The 18,289-nt window shown below is 37.0% G+C and overlaps 4 protein-coding genes across 5 annotated transcripts in view; 3 read left to right on the forward strand and 1 right to left on the reverse strand.

Annotated features, from left to right (window-relative positions):
• Positions 1-16,283, forward strand: part of LOC148909497 (delta/kappa-actitoxin-Avd4a-like) — a 31,326-nt gene extending 15,043 nt beyond the window's left edge. The window contains exons 1-3 of one of the 2 annotated variants that reach the window (XM_089033753.1): positions 9,108-9,269; positions 9,392-9,474; positions 16,004-16,283. In XM_089033753.1, the coding sequence (XP_088889879.1) occupies positions 9,408-9,474; positions 16,004-16,167 (231 nt within the window). In that variant the 5' untranslated portion in view covers positions 9,108-9,269; positions 9,392-9,407 and the 3' untranslated portion in view covers positions 16,168-16,283. Of the gene's footprint in view, positions 1-9,107; positions 9,270-9,391; positions 9,475-16,003 lie in introns of those variants that run through there. The other variant, XM_089033754.1, reaches the window with a different exon arrangement.
• LOC116288196 (delta/kappa-actitoxin-Avd4a) lies at positions 2,386-3,665 on the reverse strand. The gene is made up of 3 exons (XM_031694950.2): positions 3,570-3,665; positions 3,361-3,450; positions 2,386-2,678 (listed from the first exon to the last, which is right to left on the reverse strand). Exons 2-3 carry the CDS (start codon positions 3,425-3,427, stop codon positions 2,515-2,517), a joined length of 231 nt encoding a protein of 76 aa, XP_031550810.2. The 5' UTR covers positions 3,428-3,450; positions 3,570-3,665; the 3' UTR covers positions 2,386-2,514.
• LOC116288192 (uncharacterized) lies at positions 10,675-11,864 on the forward strand. Its single transcript, XM_031694947.2, has one exon. It carries the CDS (start codon positions 10,675-10,677, stop codon positions 11,806-11,808), a length of 1,134 nt encoding a protein of 377 aa, XP_031550807.2. The 3' UTR covers positions 11,809-11,864.
• Positions 11,811-15,149, forward strand: LOC148909499 (uncharacterized). Its single transcript, XM_089033609.1, has 2 exons — positions 11,811-13,348; positions 13,459-15,149. The coding sequence occupies exons 1-2, from the start codon at positions 11,811-11,813 to the stop codon at positions 14,717-14,719; spliced, it is 2,799 nt and encodes a 932-aa protein (XP_088889735.1). The 3' UTR covers positions 14,720-15,149.
• Positions 16,284-18,289: the final 2,006 nt, after the last annotated feature.

Genomic DNA, 18,289 nt, shown 5'->3' on the forward strand with positions numbered 1-18,289 from the left:
GTGTCAAGAAAATAACTAGCTGAGGGAAAACCCTCTACCAATAGGGGACACCTAAGGTATAATAATAAAATCACATTGAAATCATAAGATATACAATGATATTAATTAAGACTAAACATTAATTCAATAAAGTACTAAAAAATTATTTTAGAATTATAAAATATAAAATATAAATATTCTAATGTTTTGATAATAATGTAATAAAATCCTAATCAGCCTTTCAACTATTACACAAAAAACACCCTCTACGTCCGTTGTCAATTAAAGATGTAAGGTTTTTTTTACGGATGCGATTTTTAAAATCACCTAAGGATTTGTTTAATTTGTCTTTTTTGTCTAATTTGCTCCAAAGTATGGGACCTAGATATCTAAGGGAATGCTTACCAAACGTGACTGTGTTACATCTAGGTATAAGAAAATCTGAGTTTCTAAGGCTGTAACAAGAATCACGAGGTTTGAACATGTTAGTAATAGCCTCGGAACACATCTTGGTGTGTTTAACTTTATACATCAGAATACAAATGTCTTGAAGACATCTATTTAACAGTGTAGGCAGATTCGGCCTATTCAATAACTAATTATAGCTGGACTTTGTGTCCCTATAAACGGCCCTTAATCCTCTTTCCTGGATTCTCTCCAACCTACGAGTATCACTAGCCCTACAAAAATGCCATACTAGATGGCAATATGTTAAATATGGTAGGATGGCTGTTTTGAAAAGTACTAACTTTGCAGTGGTGGGAATTAAGTTTCTCAGTCTCATGATTACCCCAACCCTTTGACTTGCCTTCTTACATATATCATTAATGTGCTCATTAAAATTTAACTTATTATCTATAGTAACTCCTAAAAATTTTCAACGTATTAGACGTCTTAATGATCCTACCATTTAAGTTCAAGCTAGTTTTATCTTCTGTACAACTCATCTGTTCGTTCTTACTACCATATTTATTTTGAATGTACGTAGTCTGATATTTCTTCAAGTTTCCCTCCAAGAGATTGTTTTCGTACCACTCAGTTGCACTAGAGGCACTTTTCTCGAGCATGGTATGCACTGAGTTGATTCCTTTACCTTTCTGGTATATTTGATGGTCATCGGCATACATAGAAATATTAGCATCAATATCATACACAAGGTCGTTCTGAAAGATGTTCCATATCAGCGGGCCCAACGAGGAACCTTGAGGACAGCCACGAACGGCTCTCTTCCAATCACTGATTACAGTAGATCCCATCCTGACTCTGTTGTAGCGGTCACTCAGGTATCTTTCAGTATCTTTCTGACTTTAAAAACGAAGAAAGATAACGCATCGTTAAGTTCGTTTAGCATCATTTAGTCCAGAGGAGAAGTGAGGGCTAGCCTATCTTTATACCTTGTAGATTCAGTAAAAACAGCTTTATTTCGTACCATCATGGGTCTTAATTCAAGTATGGAACCCCGGCTGCTTACCGTATTAGATTTGCAGATATTCGCAACGCTTGCCGAAAGATGTTAAGGTGTGAACTTTTGAAAGTTCTATTTGAGATTACCATGTCATCCGCACAAAAACTGCTTAATAATCTTCACGATTTTATTATTGATAAATCATACACCACGTTTTGAACTTCGGGGCAAAAGCCTTAAATTTTGCTGAGGACTCTTTAAAAAGCTTTTCAAAAGCTTAAGCGAAAAAGCTTGAAAAACTCTACGATGAGTGAGGGGCAACTAGCGAAAGAAAGCCCTAGTGATGGACAACCCGAAAAAAATATCAGCGATGATATCCCATAATTTCTGATATTCTTTTGATATACTTGTATATATATACAAAAGGATCAGAATTTCTGCATATCACTGTATTTATATATATATACAGCCATTTGCAAAAATTATGACCGCTATAATATATATATTTAGGCACTGCCTAAAAGCGGAGCTCCCGATACGGAAGTCACAGGGAGAATTTGAATGAAACTGAAAGGTAAAAATAAGATCGGGGGAAAAATCTTCAATTATTTTTTATTCGAAATGAAGATAATTTCTCCCATAATAAAAACCACTGAGTTGTCTATCATTAGGGCTTTCTGGGGAAAAAATCAAGAAATATATCCTGCCCTGTCTGATATACTTTCGATATCCTTGTATTTATATTTGAAACCCTGGACTTATGTTTTCCGCCAGGTAATTTGCACGACAAATCGTCTTTTCACAAACGCGACTTTAGTTGAAAATATATTATTCAATGACACTATTGAAAGCCTTATGTCCCCTGCCTTATTATTTATTCGAATACAAATTAGAACAAATACTGTATTCCGTAATTATGAGGCCGACTGATTATAATTTGCATCAAAAAAATTTATGTTATGGGCCCGTGTGATACTATATATAATACTATGATAACAAAGTCATGTTTCATCAGGTTTTATTTCTTTCTTTTGATTTTACATCAGTTTCCTTTGAGCGGTTACAAGCTGTCAGGCTACACTGACTTTCTACTTTATTTGCTTTAATCGTAACTGAGCCGTGCTACATTCTCAGCCTGATCTAGGGAAGCAGCACCGGTTCAGGCCATTTTGACATGAACGAGTATATCCATAACCACTTGGACAAGTGCCTCGGAAGACCCAATGGTCTCCATAGGGTGGCTCGTCATTTTCCCCACAATAGCAGCTGAGTGCGCGCTTTTCTTCTTGCACTACTGTAAAATATGATGTGGAGGAGAGTCAATACTGTAAAATATGATGTGGAGGAGAGTCAATACTGTAAAATATGATGTGGAGGAGAGTCAATACTGTAAAATATGATGTGGAGGAGAGTTAATACTGTAAAATATGATGTGGAGGAAAGTCAATGCTGTATAATGTGATGCGGAGGAGAGTCAATACTGTATAATATGATGTGGAGTAGAGTCAATACTGTAAAATATGATGTGGAGGAAAGTCAATACTGTAAAATATGATGTGGAAGAGAGGTAAGTTAAAGTCAAGGTATAACCTCGTCAAAAATGTAACACTAACACAAACAGATTTTTTAAAGGAAATCACTGAACGTATTCGTGGTTGCATAATAGGGGAAGGCACGTTTTTAACTGGAAGGGGGGGGGGGGTGGGGGATTTGCACGGAATCTTTAAAAAAATAATTGTAACACTCCCCTTTCACTCAATAAGAAATTCATGATTCTCCTATAAAGTCAACAAGGAAGTGCCGTAGCTTTTTACCAAGGCAAAATATGAAGCCTTCAAAGGAACAGCTTTCGCCAAAATATAAACGTTTAAACCCCCAAAAAAGTTCACATTTTTACTGATGACTCTCCGCTCTAAATCCCCAGCCCCTCTCCCCAAAGAAAAAAATTCCCTTCCTATAGGCAAATTCAATGTTACCTGCGCTGTTTGCCAAGACGATCAAGGCCATGCAAAACGCCATCATCAATAGAACTTTGTTAGCCATTCTTGAAGCTTTGTTTTGCTGCCCTGAAAATCAAAGATGGGGCAAAAACTTATCAAAATTTGGGAACTCAAGGCTTTAAAAAAGTTCTTTTTCAAACAATAACGATTTAAAAAGAAGAAAGAGAACCGTACCGGCAACTCACCTTTACTGTGTGATGATGCAAGTGTTGAAGTCCTTTTAGTGGCTGGAGGTTCGAGCTGCAGATTTGGAATGGATGAGACACGCCAGACGCTACTGTATTTATGCACATTGATTTGCATAACGTCTCGCTCTTGCCTCGCCCTTGCAATTGTAAATGTCCGTGGAGAAGCATACGTAGCAATCAGTTGGTGTAATATGTTCATAAAATGCAATTGCATTTAGTACAATAGATAAAACGACAATATAATGCAATAGCTTTTCTGCACACATTACATCGATAAAGATCGGCTGCTCATTTCGGTATTTATTAGTGCCTTGAATAAGTTTCTTGTGTGTTTTTATTCTAAGTTTTAAAAGTTTAGAAAGAGATAGATATTCAATATAGATTCTAGCAATTTTGTTCCTTTGAAAGCACAAATCTATAAGTGAGTTGCTTGGATGCTGGAAAGAAACGGAAAAATGCCCGCACTTATCTCACAGTAGGAAGAGAAATAACGTAATTTGAAATAGAAAACTAAACAAATTAAAAACAAATTAAGGCAATTTATAATGCCAATTACAACAAACAAAACACAGCCAATATTGAAATAATAATAATTTAATTTATATAGCGCACACATCCCAAGTTCCGAAATGCGCTTTAATCGTATTAATCGTATTAATTTAGAATTAATTTATCAAGTTACATTGAAATTTCATTGCGGTTTCTGTGTTACGTATACTTTGTAAAACTACCTGCCTGGTTGAAACAATCAAAACAACTCTGGCTAGTGAAAGTCATGCAGCTGAGAACCAGTTTTTTTAATGCTTGAAATAACCGTATTTATTGGTTCTTAAATATGGTAATTCTAACCATAACCAATATTGGTTATTATAAACAAATAACTTGGGGGCATAACAACAGAAAGATATTGGTTATAATAACCAAACAGAAGCTCATAGTACAGGTACTCATATCCGTGGAATTCCTGGATTCCAGGAATTCATCTGATGTTGTGGTTTTGAAAATCGAGCCATTTTGTTGGCTAACCGAGATGTTAAATTGCTTTAGACAAGTATGTAACTCTGTTTTAGTCATCGTATATATTTTTTGTTCAATTTAGATAGTCTGGTTTAGTTTAGTCTAGTCTAGTGTTTTTTTTTTAGTTCAATTAAAATAAAATTGATTCTTGATTGGGTGTTTTTGTTTTTGTTCGTCTTTTCGCGCAAAAAGGTAAAAATTTGTATGATAAAACAATTAAAAATTAACCTTTCTTACCACAAAACACTTTAAAGCCATATTTAGTTTTCTTGATGTGTTTGTTTTTTTTTAACAGAAAATTGCCGAGCATATAAGTCGGCGGGTCATTTTGAATTTTCCGTCTACTAATAGAATATGTTGAGCTGTTAACCTAGTATTTAGAGTAGCCTAATATAACCACTATAATATTGGTAATTAAACACTTCACTTTGAGCTGAATTTGAAGCCCTGAGACCGAGTAAAGAATTTACTTGTAAAGTTTTTTTCAGGATACCAAGATTTTCCTAGACGAATGTCTCTTTTGAAGGATGAGCCGGCAAAAGATTTCATATTCCCGAAAATTGCCACAAAAATCGCAGCAAAAATCGCCGAAAAATCGCCAGTGTAAACGGGGCTTTAGGGTGTCAGGTCTGCCATACATACCCTCTCGGTTCTACATGCACGTGAGCTCATCATACAAGCGATTTCTTGCTGCCATGGATGACAATTCATTCCCAAGAGAATGAAATAACAAAAGATACGGCGGCCATGTTGGATGATATAACAAAAGAGACTAATGACAAATGTCACTTGTTCAAATTCATCTAACATGGCGGTTGTGAGAACTATCAATAGTTTAACATAGTTTTTTCGGATTTTTTCGTGATTCCATGCTTTGAAATTGGGATATCAACTTTCAGAACACGGAATTAAAATGAAAAAATTTGAAAAAGCAAGAAATGATAAGTGTCAAGTTTTATAATCTTTCATTTAGATTGATTGCTTCAAAATACCAACCATTCTAACTTATGTATAACGGGTCAAAATATTATTGACGGCATTCAAAGCGTGCCTTATTACGAAGCGTAGTGAGTGCGGCGCAAGGTACTGTAAATTCAATAGATCATTGGGTACGAGGTGCAAAGAACACCAATCTGCAGTAAGAATGTTACAATCAGAAATCTGCACTGGTTGAATATGCATGCAACAGTGGGCATGGCATCGAATGGGGTAACATGAAATCATTAACAAAGAAACAAGATGGCACCAGAGGAAATGGACTGAACCATATCGCCAAGCAACAGAACACTTTGTTGAAGAGAGACAAAGGCAGGATTATACCTGCCAAAAATCATAGCTTGCAAAAAAGTTAATGCTATCTTAGTTTTTGGACTTATTGCTATACCTTTTTCTTTTCCCAGCTCGCTTGAAATGTTTTCCTTCCTTTCTTCTGTCGTATTTTATTTGTATTTATATTTTACTATATTTTAGGCCCCGTCCACACGTATCCGGAAAGTTTTGTATCCGCAAATTTTTTTTTTCGGATACGCGGGTTGCGTCCATACGTGTCCGCAAATTTTTGTGTCCGTATCCGCAAATTTTACGAAAACGGACGCGTGTGGACGGTGAAGACGATTCGAATACTGCGTGTGGACGCAAACACTTTCGTATCCGCAAAAAATGATTTGCGGATACAAAAATTTCCGGATACGTGTGGACGGGGCCTTAGAATCAATTTGCGGTAGGAAGACAGCTTGACAGCTACTCCTAAGTAATGGATAGTACTTGAGCAAAATTGTAAAGACTCTAGGCTTGAATATCCTAAGAAAATTGAGGTAAAGAAGGAAAACCAGGGAAAATGGATACGAAAGAAACAAAAGAAAGCCCTCGTTAATTTCATGGAAAGGAAGAGAAATATTGTGGGTTGAAATAGAGCAATATTGTTTAGTTATGTAATGATAATTCGCTGATAAGACTTTATTCAAAATTTATATGGGAAAACGTTTACACAGTGCGACTACGTACTCCAGCCAAGGCAACCTCGAGTGTTTGAATACTTAGACAATAGATTAGCGACAAATTTTAAATATTCTTCCGTTGCTGAGATTGGCAAAACTAAATGACAAACAAGAAATTGCAATATATGTTTTTCGCGAATTAGTGATTTTTGGTACCAAAAATATAGAAAAATAGTAAAGTATGACTTCAAATACTACAGGAAAGCAAATTAGAGACCGTATAAAACACAGTCTTTATTATTATTACAGTTTGTTTTTTTCCAGACGATATTATCAGGCAGCACGTTTATATTTCGACAACCAAAGAGGCGGCAGTCTGCTAAACCGTGTAAACCCATATATGGATACTTGTCCAATTTGTAGCAATTCTATTGTTCAGATTCCCACTTTCGATTGGCTAATTTGTAGAAAAGTTGTTTGGATGGCCTTGGTTGGAGTAGTTTCACTGTAACAAACTTTTACTTTTGCCTATAAATACTTTAAAAAAAAAAAATAAATAAATAATAAATTTCTCCTATTAGTATTTAAATGTATCCTACGTTTTTCAAGGGAACCAACTCTCTGGACAACAAGCCGTCATCACTTATTAGTTTCCCAATTCTTTCAAACCCATTAGCTTTTTTCATTAAAAAAATACCTTCAACGTCTCTCTGTGTGTAAATAAAGCTAGACAACACATTAATTGCCGTTTTTAAGCTACGTCCAAGAAAGAAAGCAGCGAGCATTCACGTAGTATTTGAAGAATATTTGAATTTAAGAAAGTTAACCGGCCATTTTAGTTACGGATAGGTCAAACACTATTTAATCGAGTGCCGTATTCGCCTGTCAGGAATAGACAGTTCAATTTTCTCAAGGTTGCGTGCACACCTAACTTGACGGGCCACAAAACTGAAAAAAGCAAATTCAGTAAAATTGAGAAAACAGTTTTATATTAAAAGAGGAGAATAATCGATTTCAGGAATTCTTATCCATAGCAACGCTTGATAATACTCGTGTTCCGGTATCGTTGTTCATCTGCAAAGCGGTCCATGGGAACGAGAGTGTCATTGTTTTTTGATTCTATAAAATAGGATTCCTCCCCCCCCCCCCCCCCCCACCAAATATACAAAAGGAAAATAACACGGCCTTAAAATTATACAAACAGATTCAAATTATCACAGCTTTCAATCTGTGTCTCAACTCGGTTCTGAAATGAAAGGTTATCCAGGTATTTTACGGAGTATGAATCAGATAAGCTCTACAGCAAAAGAATTTTAAAATCGAGATTCGAACCCCGAACCTCAAATAGTTGAGAGGCAAGCGTTTTACCACCACGCCAACCTGACTTAAATCTATTCAAACACCGTGCGCCCTAATACAAAAGGTCGTAAGTTGAAAGTCTGTGGTATTTTTTGTTTCAGAGCGTAATGACACAGGTTTGACGTTTCAGTATTGCTGATATGTAGATGATTTCTTTGCTACATATTTTTGTGTTTCAAAATATTTGTGCTGCATAAACTTCTATAGCAAAGAAAACCTAGCTATTTGCTCAACATATAAGCAACACTAGATGGCACGCCCGATATACAGTCAATTCAAAAAACGTTGTCGTCGACCGGCTCAAGCCTAGGCGACTGGACCGAAAGGAATATGGGTAAAATTCACTGAAGCGGTTAAATATTCGTTCTGAATTAATTGTTCCCGCTAGTAATAAGATAATAATGGCGAGAAACAATTCATCAAATGCATGTCTTTGGGTTTAGGGAAAGAAAAATCAATTAGTAATGATTCAGTTCACAATTTCAACAATATGATATGAAAAACGTCTTCTTCAACACTTCCCGCTAGCCTACGAAGGTTCGTGCTGTAAACAAGGCATAACTAGTCAGATAAAATTATGGAGTCAACTCGGCTTCAATGATTACTACCCAGAGTTCCTTTCGGTTCAGTCGCGTAGGCTTTAGTTGGTCGACGACAATTTTTTTTCAATTGACTGCATCCTGAGTCATTACGCTGAACGAAGTGCTAATATTTCTGGCATTAAGCGTAAAAATGCCATATTCCACTGGGAAAAAAGTTATCACGTATTGTTTTAGGGCGCACGGAGTAGCCAACTTTCGAAATTCTGGTTGAGTGATCAAGCACAAAACAATCTGAGCCATTCTGCTTCGGTGAAACAAAAGAATAACGACGATTAAGCTATTGTTTCCCCGAAGCCTTGACTCGGATTGTTTTATGCCTGATATCGAAAGTTGACGGTTCAAAAACGAGTTAAAATAAAAGATGTCAATAATCAGCGTATTGAAACTCACAAAGTACAAATGTGCATGTCGTCTAAAGGATGATCTTATGCGGAAAAGCCGCTCTGTTGTATTCTCTTTGTTTGCTTCGTTTTGTTGTCCACGCTAGTACTCTACTAGTTATCACCACTTGTTCTGTTATATAATTTGCAGTCTTTTGTTGTGGCTATTGAATAACGTAGACTGTTTCCTCTAAACGAAGTAAGAACCGTTCTTTTGTTCTAACAGCAAGATCTGCATGTGCATTTACAAGGGCGAGCCGTTATGCAAATGAAGGTGCATAAATACAGGGACATCTCTCATCTTTGGTTCATTCCAAAACTGCAGCTCGAACCATTCAGTCAGGCACTGAAAGTACTTCAACACTTGTAACAGAGTCACCTCATAGTAAAGACAGAGCAAAAGTAAGTTGCCAGGTTCTCATTTAGTTCATTATTACTATCAAAGAACTTAAATTTTCTCTTAAAACCTCATTGAGTTTAAACGTTTTGCTCAAAGTTATATAACCATCTTTCGATTGTTGCAGCAAAGAAGCTCGAAGAATGTCTAACAAAGTTATATTGATGATGGCGCTTTGCATGGCCTTGATCGTCTTGGCAAACAGTGCAGGTAACATTGAATAGTCGTATTAATTATTACGTTTTCTCGCCTCGCCAGTCGTTTGACCTAGACCTTGCGCACTTACCACCTTGCCTTGAAAAAATGAATTAAATCTTAGGCGCAAACCAGGACCCGGTTGTTCAAAACCCCGATTAAACTAACCGGGATTAGGCCTAAACCGGGTTTAAATTCTCTAATCGCGATTTAGTTATTCTGTGGTTTAAATATCGTTGTTCAAAGCTAGATTAGTGGGTCGATTAACTAACCCCCGATTACGCGACTTAATCTACGATTAGCATCCCAAAATGCACTAGTGTTTATATGTCATTTTCAAGATGGCGGCTTCACCTAATGAAATTAAAATTTAAAACGAAGTAAACTTTGTAATGAAAAAAGAATGCAAAAATTAATTTTATTGCATCGGACTGCGGTCTTAGCCAAAAAAGTTGAGGAGAGTTCAGAGGTTCTGCAAAGTAAGTTTACGAACTTTTTAAGTATGATTTCGTCTAATTGTCTTTCGCTCCAGATACTCGTAAATCAGATTTTTCATTTGAAAAGATGGCTTCTCTTCCGAATCTGTATTGCACAGACTTTCGCTGTCAGTGTATTCCTCGATACAGGAGCTTTTAAACCTATATCTACGAACTTTTCTTTGCTGTGCGAAAAAATGAACAGATTCGCGATTTTGTTTTTGTTTTGAATCTTTATTTTAATCCTAGTTTAGCGATTTAAACCACCTCGCGAGTTGGTTTAAAATTAACTACTCTTTAACCCTAGGTTAGCGCTAATCGTTCTTTGAACAACGCAATCTAATCCTAGGTTCAACATGGCGGATGCCGAAATAACAACTAATTAGTGTTCCGTGCGGTCGTGAAATCGCTGGTCACACGTTTTGAATACATTACACAGTCCATGCTCATATTTTACAGTATTGACTCTCATGCATGTCCTATTTTACAGTATTGACTCTCCTCCACATCATATTATACAGCATTGACTCTCCTCCACATCATTTTACAGTATTGACTCTCCTCCACATCAGTTTACAGTATTGACTCTCATGCATGTCCTACTTTACAATATTGACTCTCATGCATGTCCTATTCTACTACGTCATCGGTCTATGTCGCTAGTAAGTCACGTGAGATATGCGAGCGCACCTTCACATTCAGTTGCTTGCCACCCTTCGTTGCATTCGGATGAAAGAAAATGGCGCGCAAACGCCAACAGACCGAACTGGAGGAAAAACGAACAGAAAATGAAAAAGAAGAAATTGAGCTGCTCGGAGAAGAAGAATCCTCAAAGGAAGAAGAGAATGAGGAGGGAAAGACACCAAAGAATACCAGCGACACGCTGGAAAACACACTGGGAAACCTAAACAAGAACATGGAAATCATGGCGGAGTCGATGACTTCGATGCACAAAGCCATGAAAAGAATGGCGAAAACTCAGGATAAAAGTTTACCAAAGAGGAGGAAAGTCGAAATGTCTGACTCAGACATCGATTCAAGCATAGAATCGGAAAATTCCGATGTAGACAGCGACTCGCTACTGAAAGAAAGCCCAGAGACCAAAAAGGGCGGGAAAAACGACCCAAAAGACGACCTACTAGATAGCATCGCGAATGACCTTGATGCAGATGAAAAAATTGGACCTGATGTGTCTGATAAGCTTGCTAACATAGTAAACAAGCGATGGTCGGAAAAATTAAATTCAGAAAAGCTTTCTGATAAGCTTAAAAAAAAAAAACATGCCCGACCCGGGAATCTAAAAAATCTGGTGGTACCAAGAGTTAACCCAGAGATATGGTCAAATATGAATCACCATATTAAACGAGAGGACCTTAGGAGAGCCAGTACTCAAAACACTGTCGCTAAGGTCGGATCTATTCTAGCAAAGTGCACCGACATTTTGCTGAAAGCTCGAAATGACAACAAGAAAGAGCTAGACATCGATGAAATGATCGGATTACATACCGATGCGATAGCCATCTTGGGACACATACAATACGAACTGTCAATGGCACGAAGAGATGCCATAAAACCCAGCTTGAAAAAAGAATATGCTGGGCTATGTTCACAAAATATCCCTGTCACAAGCCTGCTTTTTGGAGACGAACTCCAACAACAACTAAACAACATAAAAGCATCAAACAGGATCACACAAACAGCGGCGGGCGAACACAGAGAACGAAACACGTTCCGAAGGGATAGCTGGAAGCAAAAGCAGTCAGACAATTATTTCAAAAGATCCTATCAGTCCCAATACAGAGGGAAATACCGAGGAAACCCAAAAAACTCGAGATCCCCCTCCTACAAGAGAAAGGAGGGGGGAAAGAACTAAGCATGGACGACATACAGGTCAGTAATTTTGAAATCAACCTTGATAATATAAAGCAGTACTTGAATACAAAAGTTGACCGCTTTAAAGCGGGAAGGATAAGAGAATCCTACCATTTGTGGGAAAAACTTACCTCAGACTCTGAGGTTCTGAATACCGTTAAAGGTCAGACTATTGAGTTCACCAGGACCCCTTATCAGGCCAGAGCGCCTACTCAGAAAAAATTCAGTGTTGAAGAGAGACATATTGTTGGGTCAGAGATTAAAAAATTGCTAGATAAACAAGTTATCCAGCTATCAGATAATGAGCCTCACGAGTTCATATCCACAATATTTTTACGACGAAAGTCAGATGGTACACACCGTATGATACTTAACCTCAAAAAACTTAACGAGTCTGTTATGTATCATCATTTCAAAATGGATACATTATGGTCGGTTATCAGAATGATGAAACAGAATTGTTTCATGGCATCCATAGATATCAAGGATGCTTACTATTCAGTCCCTGTGAACCCTAACGACCAAAAATACCTAAAGTTTGAATTTGACGACCAGTTATATAAATATACATGCTTTCCTAATGGCTTAGCACTGTGCCCTAGAAAGTTCACAAAACTACTCAAACCAGTATACTGCCACTTGAGGGAGAAAGGACACCTTTCATCAGGATATATTGATGATTCCTATCTACAAGGCGATAGTTATCAGGAATGTCTGGCCAATGTTGTAGACACCATAAAATTATTTGACAAATTAGGCTTTGTTGTGCACCCAGAAAAATCTGTGTTCATACCCAGTCAAGTCATTACATTCCTGGGTTTTGTTCTAGACTCTAGTAATATGACAATTAAGCTTACCCCTGAAAAAGCGGAAAAATTAAAGAATTGCTGTCAGGAGGTCATTAGCACAGCTAGACCTACCATCAGGACCATTGCAAAACTCTTGGGTCTTATGACAGCGAGCTTCCCTGGGGTTAGATATGGCCCACTTTACTACAGGAGACTAGACAGGGAAAAAACAAGGGCACTTTCAATGCACAGAGATTTTGATAGAAAAATGACTTTGTCATTGTATACTAAAGTTCACATTAAATGGTGGATAGACTCTATACACACCTCATTTAATATCATCAATCATGGGGAACCCCATATTACACTTTATACAGATGCCTCAAAAATTGGTTGGGGCTGTGATTGCCAAGGAATAGCTACAGGGGGACCATGGAGCCCAGAGGAGGCTGGAAAGCACATCAATTATCTAGAAATGTTAGCCATCAAACTGGCTCTAGAATCTTTTGAAAATAAAGTTAGTCACAAACATGTCAAACTGATGGTTGATAATATGACAGCTGTCACCATCCTTAGTAATATGGGCTCAAGTCATTCATGGGAACTGAATGAACTTAATATAGAGATATGGGAATGGTGCATTAAAAGAGAGATTTGGTTGACACTAGCACATGTTCCAGGTGTTAACAATGTAATAGCTGACCGAGAGTCCAGATTGAAGAGAAGAGAGATTGAATGGACTCTTAATCAAACGTTATTTGAGGAAGGCTCTAAAAGATTATCAGTAAAACCAGAGATCGACTTATTTGCCTCACGGCTTAATTATAGACTCAAACAATACGTCTCATACAAACCTGACCCAGGGGCAATAGCAGTAGATGCATTCACCATGCAGTGGTCCCAGTACTTATTTTATGCTTTCCCACCTTTCAGCATAATCATGAGGACTCTTCAAAAGATACAACAGGATCAAGCAACAGGACTACTCGTAGTACCATATTGGCCAACCCAAACTTGGTGGCCATTACTAACAAGAATGTTAATACAAGAACCATTAATACTGCCCAAAAAGAAGGACACACTGTTCCTTCCTCAGGACCTCAAAGCTATCCATCCACTTCACAAGCACATGACGCTACTTATTTGCCACTTATCAGGGAACATTTACAGAGTCAAGGAGTTTCACCATCAGCTTCCGAAATCATTATGCAGTCCTGGAGAACTAGCACAAGGAATCAATACAAATCTTACATCAATAAATGGATTGCATACTGTAGTAAATGGGAAGTTAATCCAGTTTCACCACCTATAGCCAAAGGGATCAACTTTCTCACTGAATTGTACAATAATGGACTAGGCTATAGTGCACTAAACACTGCTAGAAGTGCAATGTCAACTATTATTATCCTAGAAGGAAACAAGTCATTTGGGGATCACCCACTTGTCACCAGACTGCTAAAAGGTGTATTCAATACCAGACCAACACTCCCCAAATACAAAGTAGTGTGGGATGTTAATGTAGTCCTGGACCACTTAAAGACTCTGCACCCCCCAAAGAGCCTGTCATTAAAGGCCTTGTCACTCAAATTAACCATGTTGTTGGCTTTATTATCAGGGCAACGCTGCCAGACACTTCATGCTTTAAACACAAAGGACATGTACATCACTGAAAATAATGTTGAGTTTGTTATTTCTGACTTGTTAAAAACAACTAAACCTGGAAAACAAAGAACCAAGCTAGAATTCCAGTCTTATGACAAAGACCCAAGTCTCTGTGTGGTCAGGTACCTGTCTGAATACCTGACTAGAACCAGCAACATAAGAAAGGACCAGAAGTTACTGATAAGTTACCAAAAACCACATAAAGCGATCTCAAAAGATACAGTTGGGAGATGGCTTAAGATGGTCTTAAAATGTGCAGGAATAGATACATCAATCTTTGGAGCTCATAGTACTCGAGCAGCATCAACCTCAGCAGCAGAGGTCCACAAGGTCCCAATTACAACCATTATGGAATGTGCTGGGTGGACCTCTGAAAATACCTTCATGATGTTTTACAAAAAGCCAATAATGGAAACAAAGGGGAACTTTGGGAAAGAACTTCTGGAAGCCTTGAATAGATGAAAAAGTACTTGTCCTCTATTACAATGAGAAATAAGATACAAATTGTTAAAGAACTGTTAAAGAACAATTAACATATTCAGAATCAGAATACATGTAGAATCAGATTCAGAATGTCTTCTTGCTAAGGGTTGATTGTAAGTATGAAAGAACTGTTAATGAACAATTGTTATAATCCAAATCAGATTCAGTATCAGAATGAGAATCAGATTCAGAATCTCTTCTTTCTAAGGGTCTCTGCTTGTAAGGATAGGCCATAATATTACACATCTTGCATTTCTGACCAGTTATAGCCCAATGTTGTTGATACATTTGACTATGTTTAGTAAACTGCTGTGGTTAAGAAAGTATATGCTTGCTTTAAAAGGAATACAGTTACAAGTTGCTGTAAAAATTGATACGATGGCACAGCAAATAAACTGTTACATTGTTATATTGACTCTGGTCACATGCTTTCAAGTCTCACGTGACTTACTAGCGACATAGACCGATGACGTAGTAGAATAGGAAAATTAAACGAGACTTACCTGGAAGTTGAAGTTTGATTGAGATTCTACAAGTCATCGGTCGGGAGCTAGGGAGTCACGTGCCCACCCTTACATGATAACATTGGTTAATACATTGGAGTAAAGTTACTTCTATACCCTACCCAATATATGTGACCAGTGAGTATTTTTAAAGTCTGAATGTGAAGGTGCGCTCGCATATCTCACGTGACTCCCTAGCTCCCGACCGATGACTTGTAGAATCTCAATCAAACTTCAACTTCCAGGTAAGTCTCGTTTAATTTTCCTATTTTACAGTATTAACTCTCCTCCACATCATATTTTATAGTATTAACTCTCCTCCATATCATATTTTACAGTATGGACTCTCCTCCACATCATATTTTACAGTATTAACTCTCCTCCACATATTTTACAGTATTAACTCTCCTCCACATCATATTTTACAGTATTGACTCTCCTCCACATCATATTATACAGTATTGACTCTCCTCCACATCATTTTACAGTATTGACTCTCCTCCACATCATATTTTACAGTATTAACTCTCCTCCACATTATATTTTACAGTATTGACTCTCCTCCACATCATATTATACAGCATTGACTCTCCTCCACATCATTTTACAGTATTGACTCTCCTCCACGTCATATTTTACAGTATTGACTCTCCGTCACATCATATTTTACAGTATTAACTCTCCTCCACGTCATATTATACAATATTGACTCTCCTCCATATTATACAGTATGAACTCTCTTCCACATCATATTTTACAGTATTGACAGAAGAAAAGCGTGCACTCAGCTGCTATTGTGGGGAAAATGACGAGCCACCCTATGGAGACCATTGGATCCTCAGAGGCACTTGTCCAAGTGGTTATGGATATACTCATTCCTGTCAAAATGGCCTGAACCGGTGCTGCTTCCCTAGAGCTGGATGAGAATGTACCACGGCTCAGTTACGATTAAAGCAAATAGAGTAGAAAATCAGTGTAATCTGACAGTTTGTAACCGCTCCAAAGAAATGGAAGGTCAAATGAAAAAAAATAAAAGCCCATCGGACAGATACAAAGTAATGTCATTGAATTATTTATAACTAGTTGAGAAACCTGAGAAATTTCAATGTATTGTACTCAGTCCACGCTGATCCCCCACCCCAAACGGATTTACATTGATAGTTGCAAAAGTAGTTTTGTGCTCGATTTTTGTTTAGTTGCGTTCGCGAGAATTAAGTAATAAGTCTTTGAACATTATGAACAATTTTTGAACTTTTTTATTGTTTCCCACACACATAAATATATACAAGTATTCACAGGAGTAATATTAATGAATAATGAAAAGAAAGTTGAAACTAAATTAATTATAAGCGGGGAGAGCTAATTTATGGTGTGTGTGGTTGTCCAAGTACTTAAAACTTTCGAGTCAACAACCACCCATTGTAAGGTTAACTTTTTATGACCAAGAATATAGCTAACTATTTACACAAGATGGAGATCTTAAGCTTTAATCTAAATGGTTTTGAACAATAAGAAAATAATGGAATTAATAAGTCTGGGAAATCTTACTCTCGTACTTCGAAAAATCGATTGTTTATCGTGTTTACACTGTTTAAATGCTATCCGATCTTACAACTAAATGACAGAATGAAGTACGGTAATTGTACATTAGGGCTCAGTAAACTGTATAAGTCAAAATAAAACTGTCCAGAACTGCTTCTTGAGTATGGAATTTCCTCAGAACAGGACTTCGTAGTGAGTAATGAAACACCCTTTCTTGACGTCACGCCACACATGAAGAATAGATGCAGGCAAAGATTATGCGATGAAGTTCATTTCTTAGCGAGTCTAGCTTATAAGTATAAACCCTTGAGATTTCCAAAGAAACAAGGTCGATCTTCAGTTTGCTTTAAACAACACAAAGGCACAACACTTAGAGCGGATGCAATTATACCGTGAAATAAAATCAAACTAAATACTAACTATTAGTATCTATTTAGTGACTAATAGTTGCTATCACTCAACTAGAACATTCATCATACGAAGACAAATACACAAGAGACCATTTGTGTCTTGTTGAATAAATGTTCTGGTTGAGTAATAGTGACTAATAGTTACTAAACAGATACTATTAGTTAGTATTTAGTTTGACTTTATTTCACTGTTTAATTGCATCCGATCTACACTGCTCTTGACATCTACGGGCATTAGTTGGATTGAAAATGAAGAGCCTGAGAAAATTTTTCCGGGCAGACACGTGGGACTGGTTTGCGTATCTCAGCATTTTACCAAGTAAAATTCTTGATTTCATTATTCGATTCGAACATTCATTATTGACAACAAATCTTCAATATTAAAAAGATCAGTAATAATAGTTTGAAAAATTCGATTAACTCGGCTCGAAGGCTCTGGCTTATAGCGGAAACAGAAGGTAAGTCATTAATATTACATATTCTTTGCACAAAAAGTTGTTTTTGCATCAGTTGCATATATGCTTTGCTTTTGCATATGCCAGGCTTTGAAGATTCGTTTTCAATAATGAATGTTCGAATCGAATAATGAAATCAAGAATCCAAAAATAAAGTCATTATTGACCTCTCCGTGTTCACGCTTGAGGTGGTTTAACAATAGAGAGTTTTAGATTGACGTTCGAGGCAAACAAAACGTCAGTTGACCAGTGAAAAATTCTTTTAAATAACTGAAACGAAAGCTGAAAAAAAAAAAAAACAAAAAAAAAACACTGAGTAGTAGAAGAACAAAAGGATATTTGTGTGCGATAAAAAAGTTTTCAAAAAGTAAAGTAAAATACAGGAAAAACGATGAGAACTTGGTCACATTTGTCGTTTGCGGAAAAAATAAATAAATAGGAAAATATTTTAGCCTTTAACGCAAAGTGAGTTAAAGGATAAAAAATCAAAAACAATTTAAGTGTAAAAACCTGCGTGTAGATCTTCCGTTCCAGGTTCAAAACTTCGAACTTGACAATATATCTAATTGGTATGGTATATATTTTCGGCGTAGTTAAAAGGGGCACTTGAAAGAAAATTGGAAATGACTTGAAATTTGG

This window comes from Actinia tenebrosa, unplaced genomic scaffold (genome assembly GCF_029948245.1).
Source record: "Actinia tenebrosa isolate PJP-AT-01 unplaced genomic scaffold, QUT_ActTen_1.0 PGA_scaffold2__45_contigs__length_23673736, whole genome shotgun sequence".
NCBI classification, from domain to species: Eukaryota; Metazoa; Cnidaria; class Anthozoa; order Actiniaria; family Actiniidae; genus Actinia; species Actinia tenebrosa.

Excerpts from the sequence above, each read along its gene's own strand:
- LOC116288196 (XM_031694950.2), bottom strand. The coding sequence starts at position 3,427 with ATGGCTAACAAAGTTCTATTGATGATGGCGTTTTGCATGGCCTTGATC. Across the intron at positions 2,679-3,360 it reads CGTCTTGGCAAACAGCGCAG|TAGTGCAAGAAGAAAAGCGC; the intron begins GTAACATTGAAT and ends CATATTTTACAG.
- LOC116288192 (XM_031694947.2), top strand. The coding sequence starts at position 10,675 with ATGGCGCGCAAACGCCAACAGACCGAACTGGAGGAAAAACGAACAGAA.
- LOC148909499 (XM_089033609.1), top strand. The coding sequence starts at position 11,811 with ATGGACGACATACAGGTCAGTAATTTTGAAATCAACCTTGATAATATA. Across the intron at positions 13,349-13,458 it reads GAATGGACTCTTAATCAAAC|GGGCAATAGCAGTAGATGCA; the intron begins GTTATTTGAGGA and ends AACCTGACCCAG.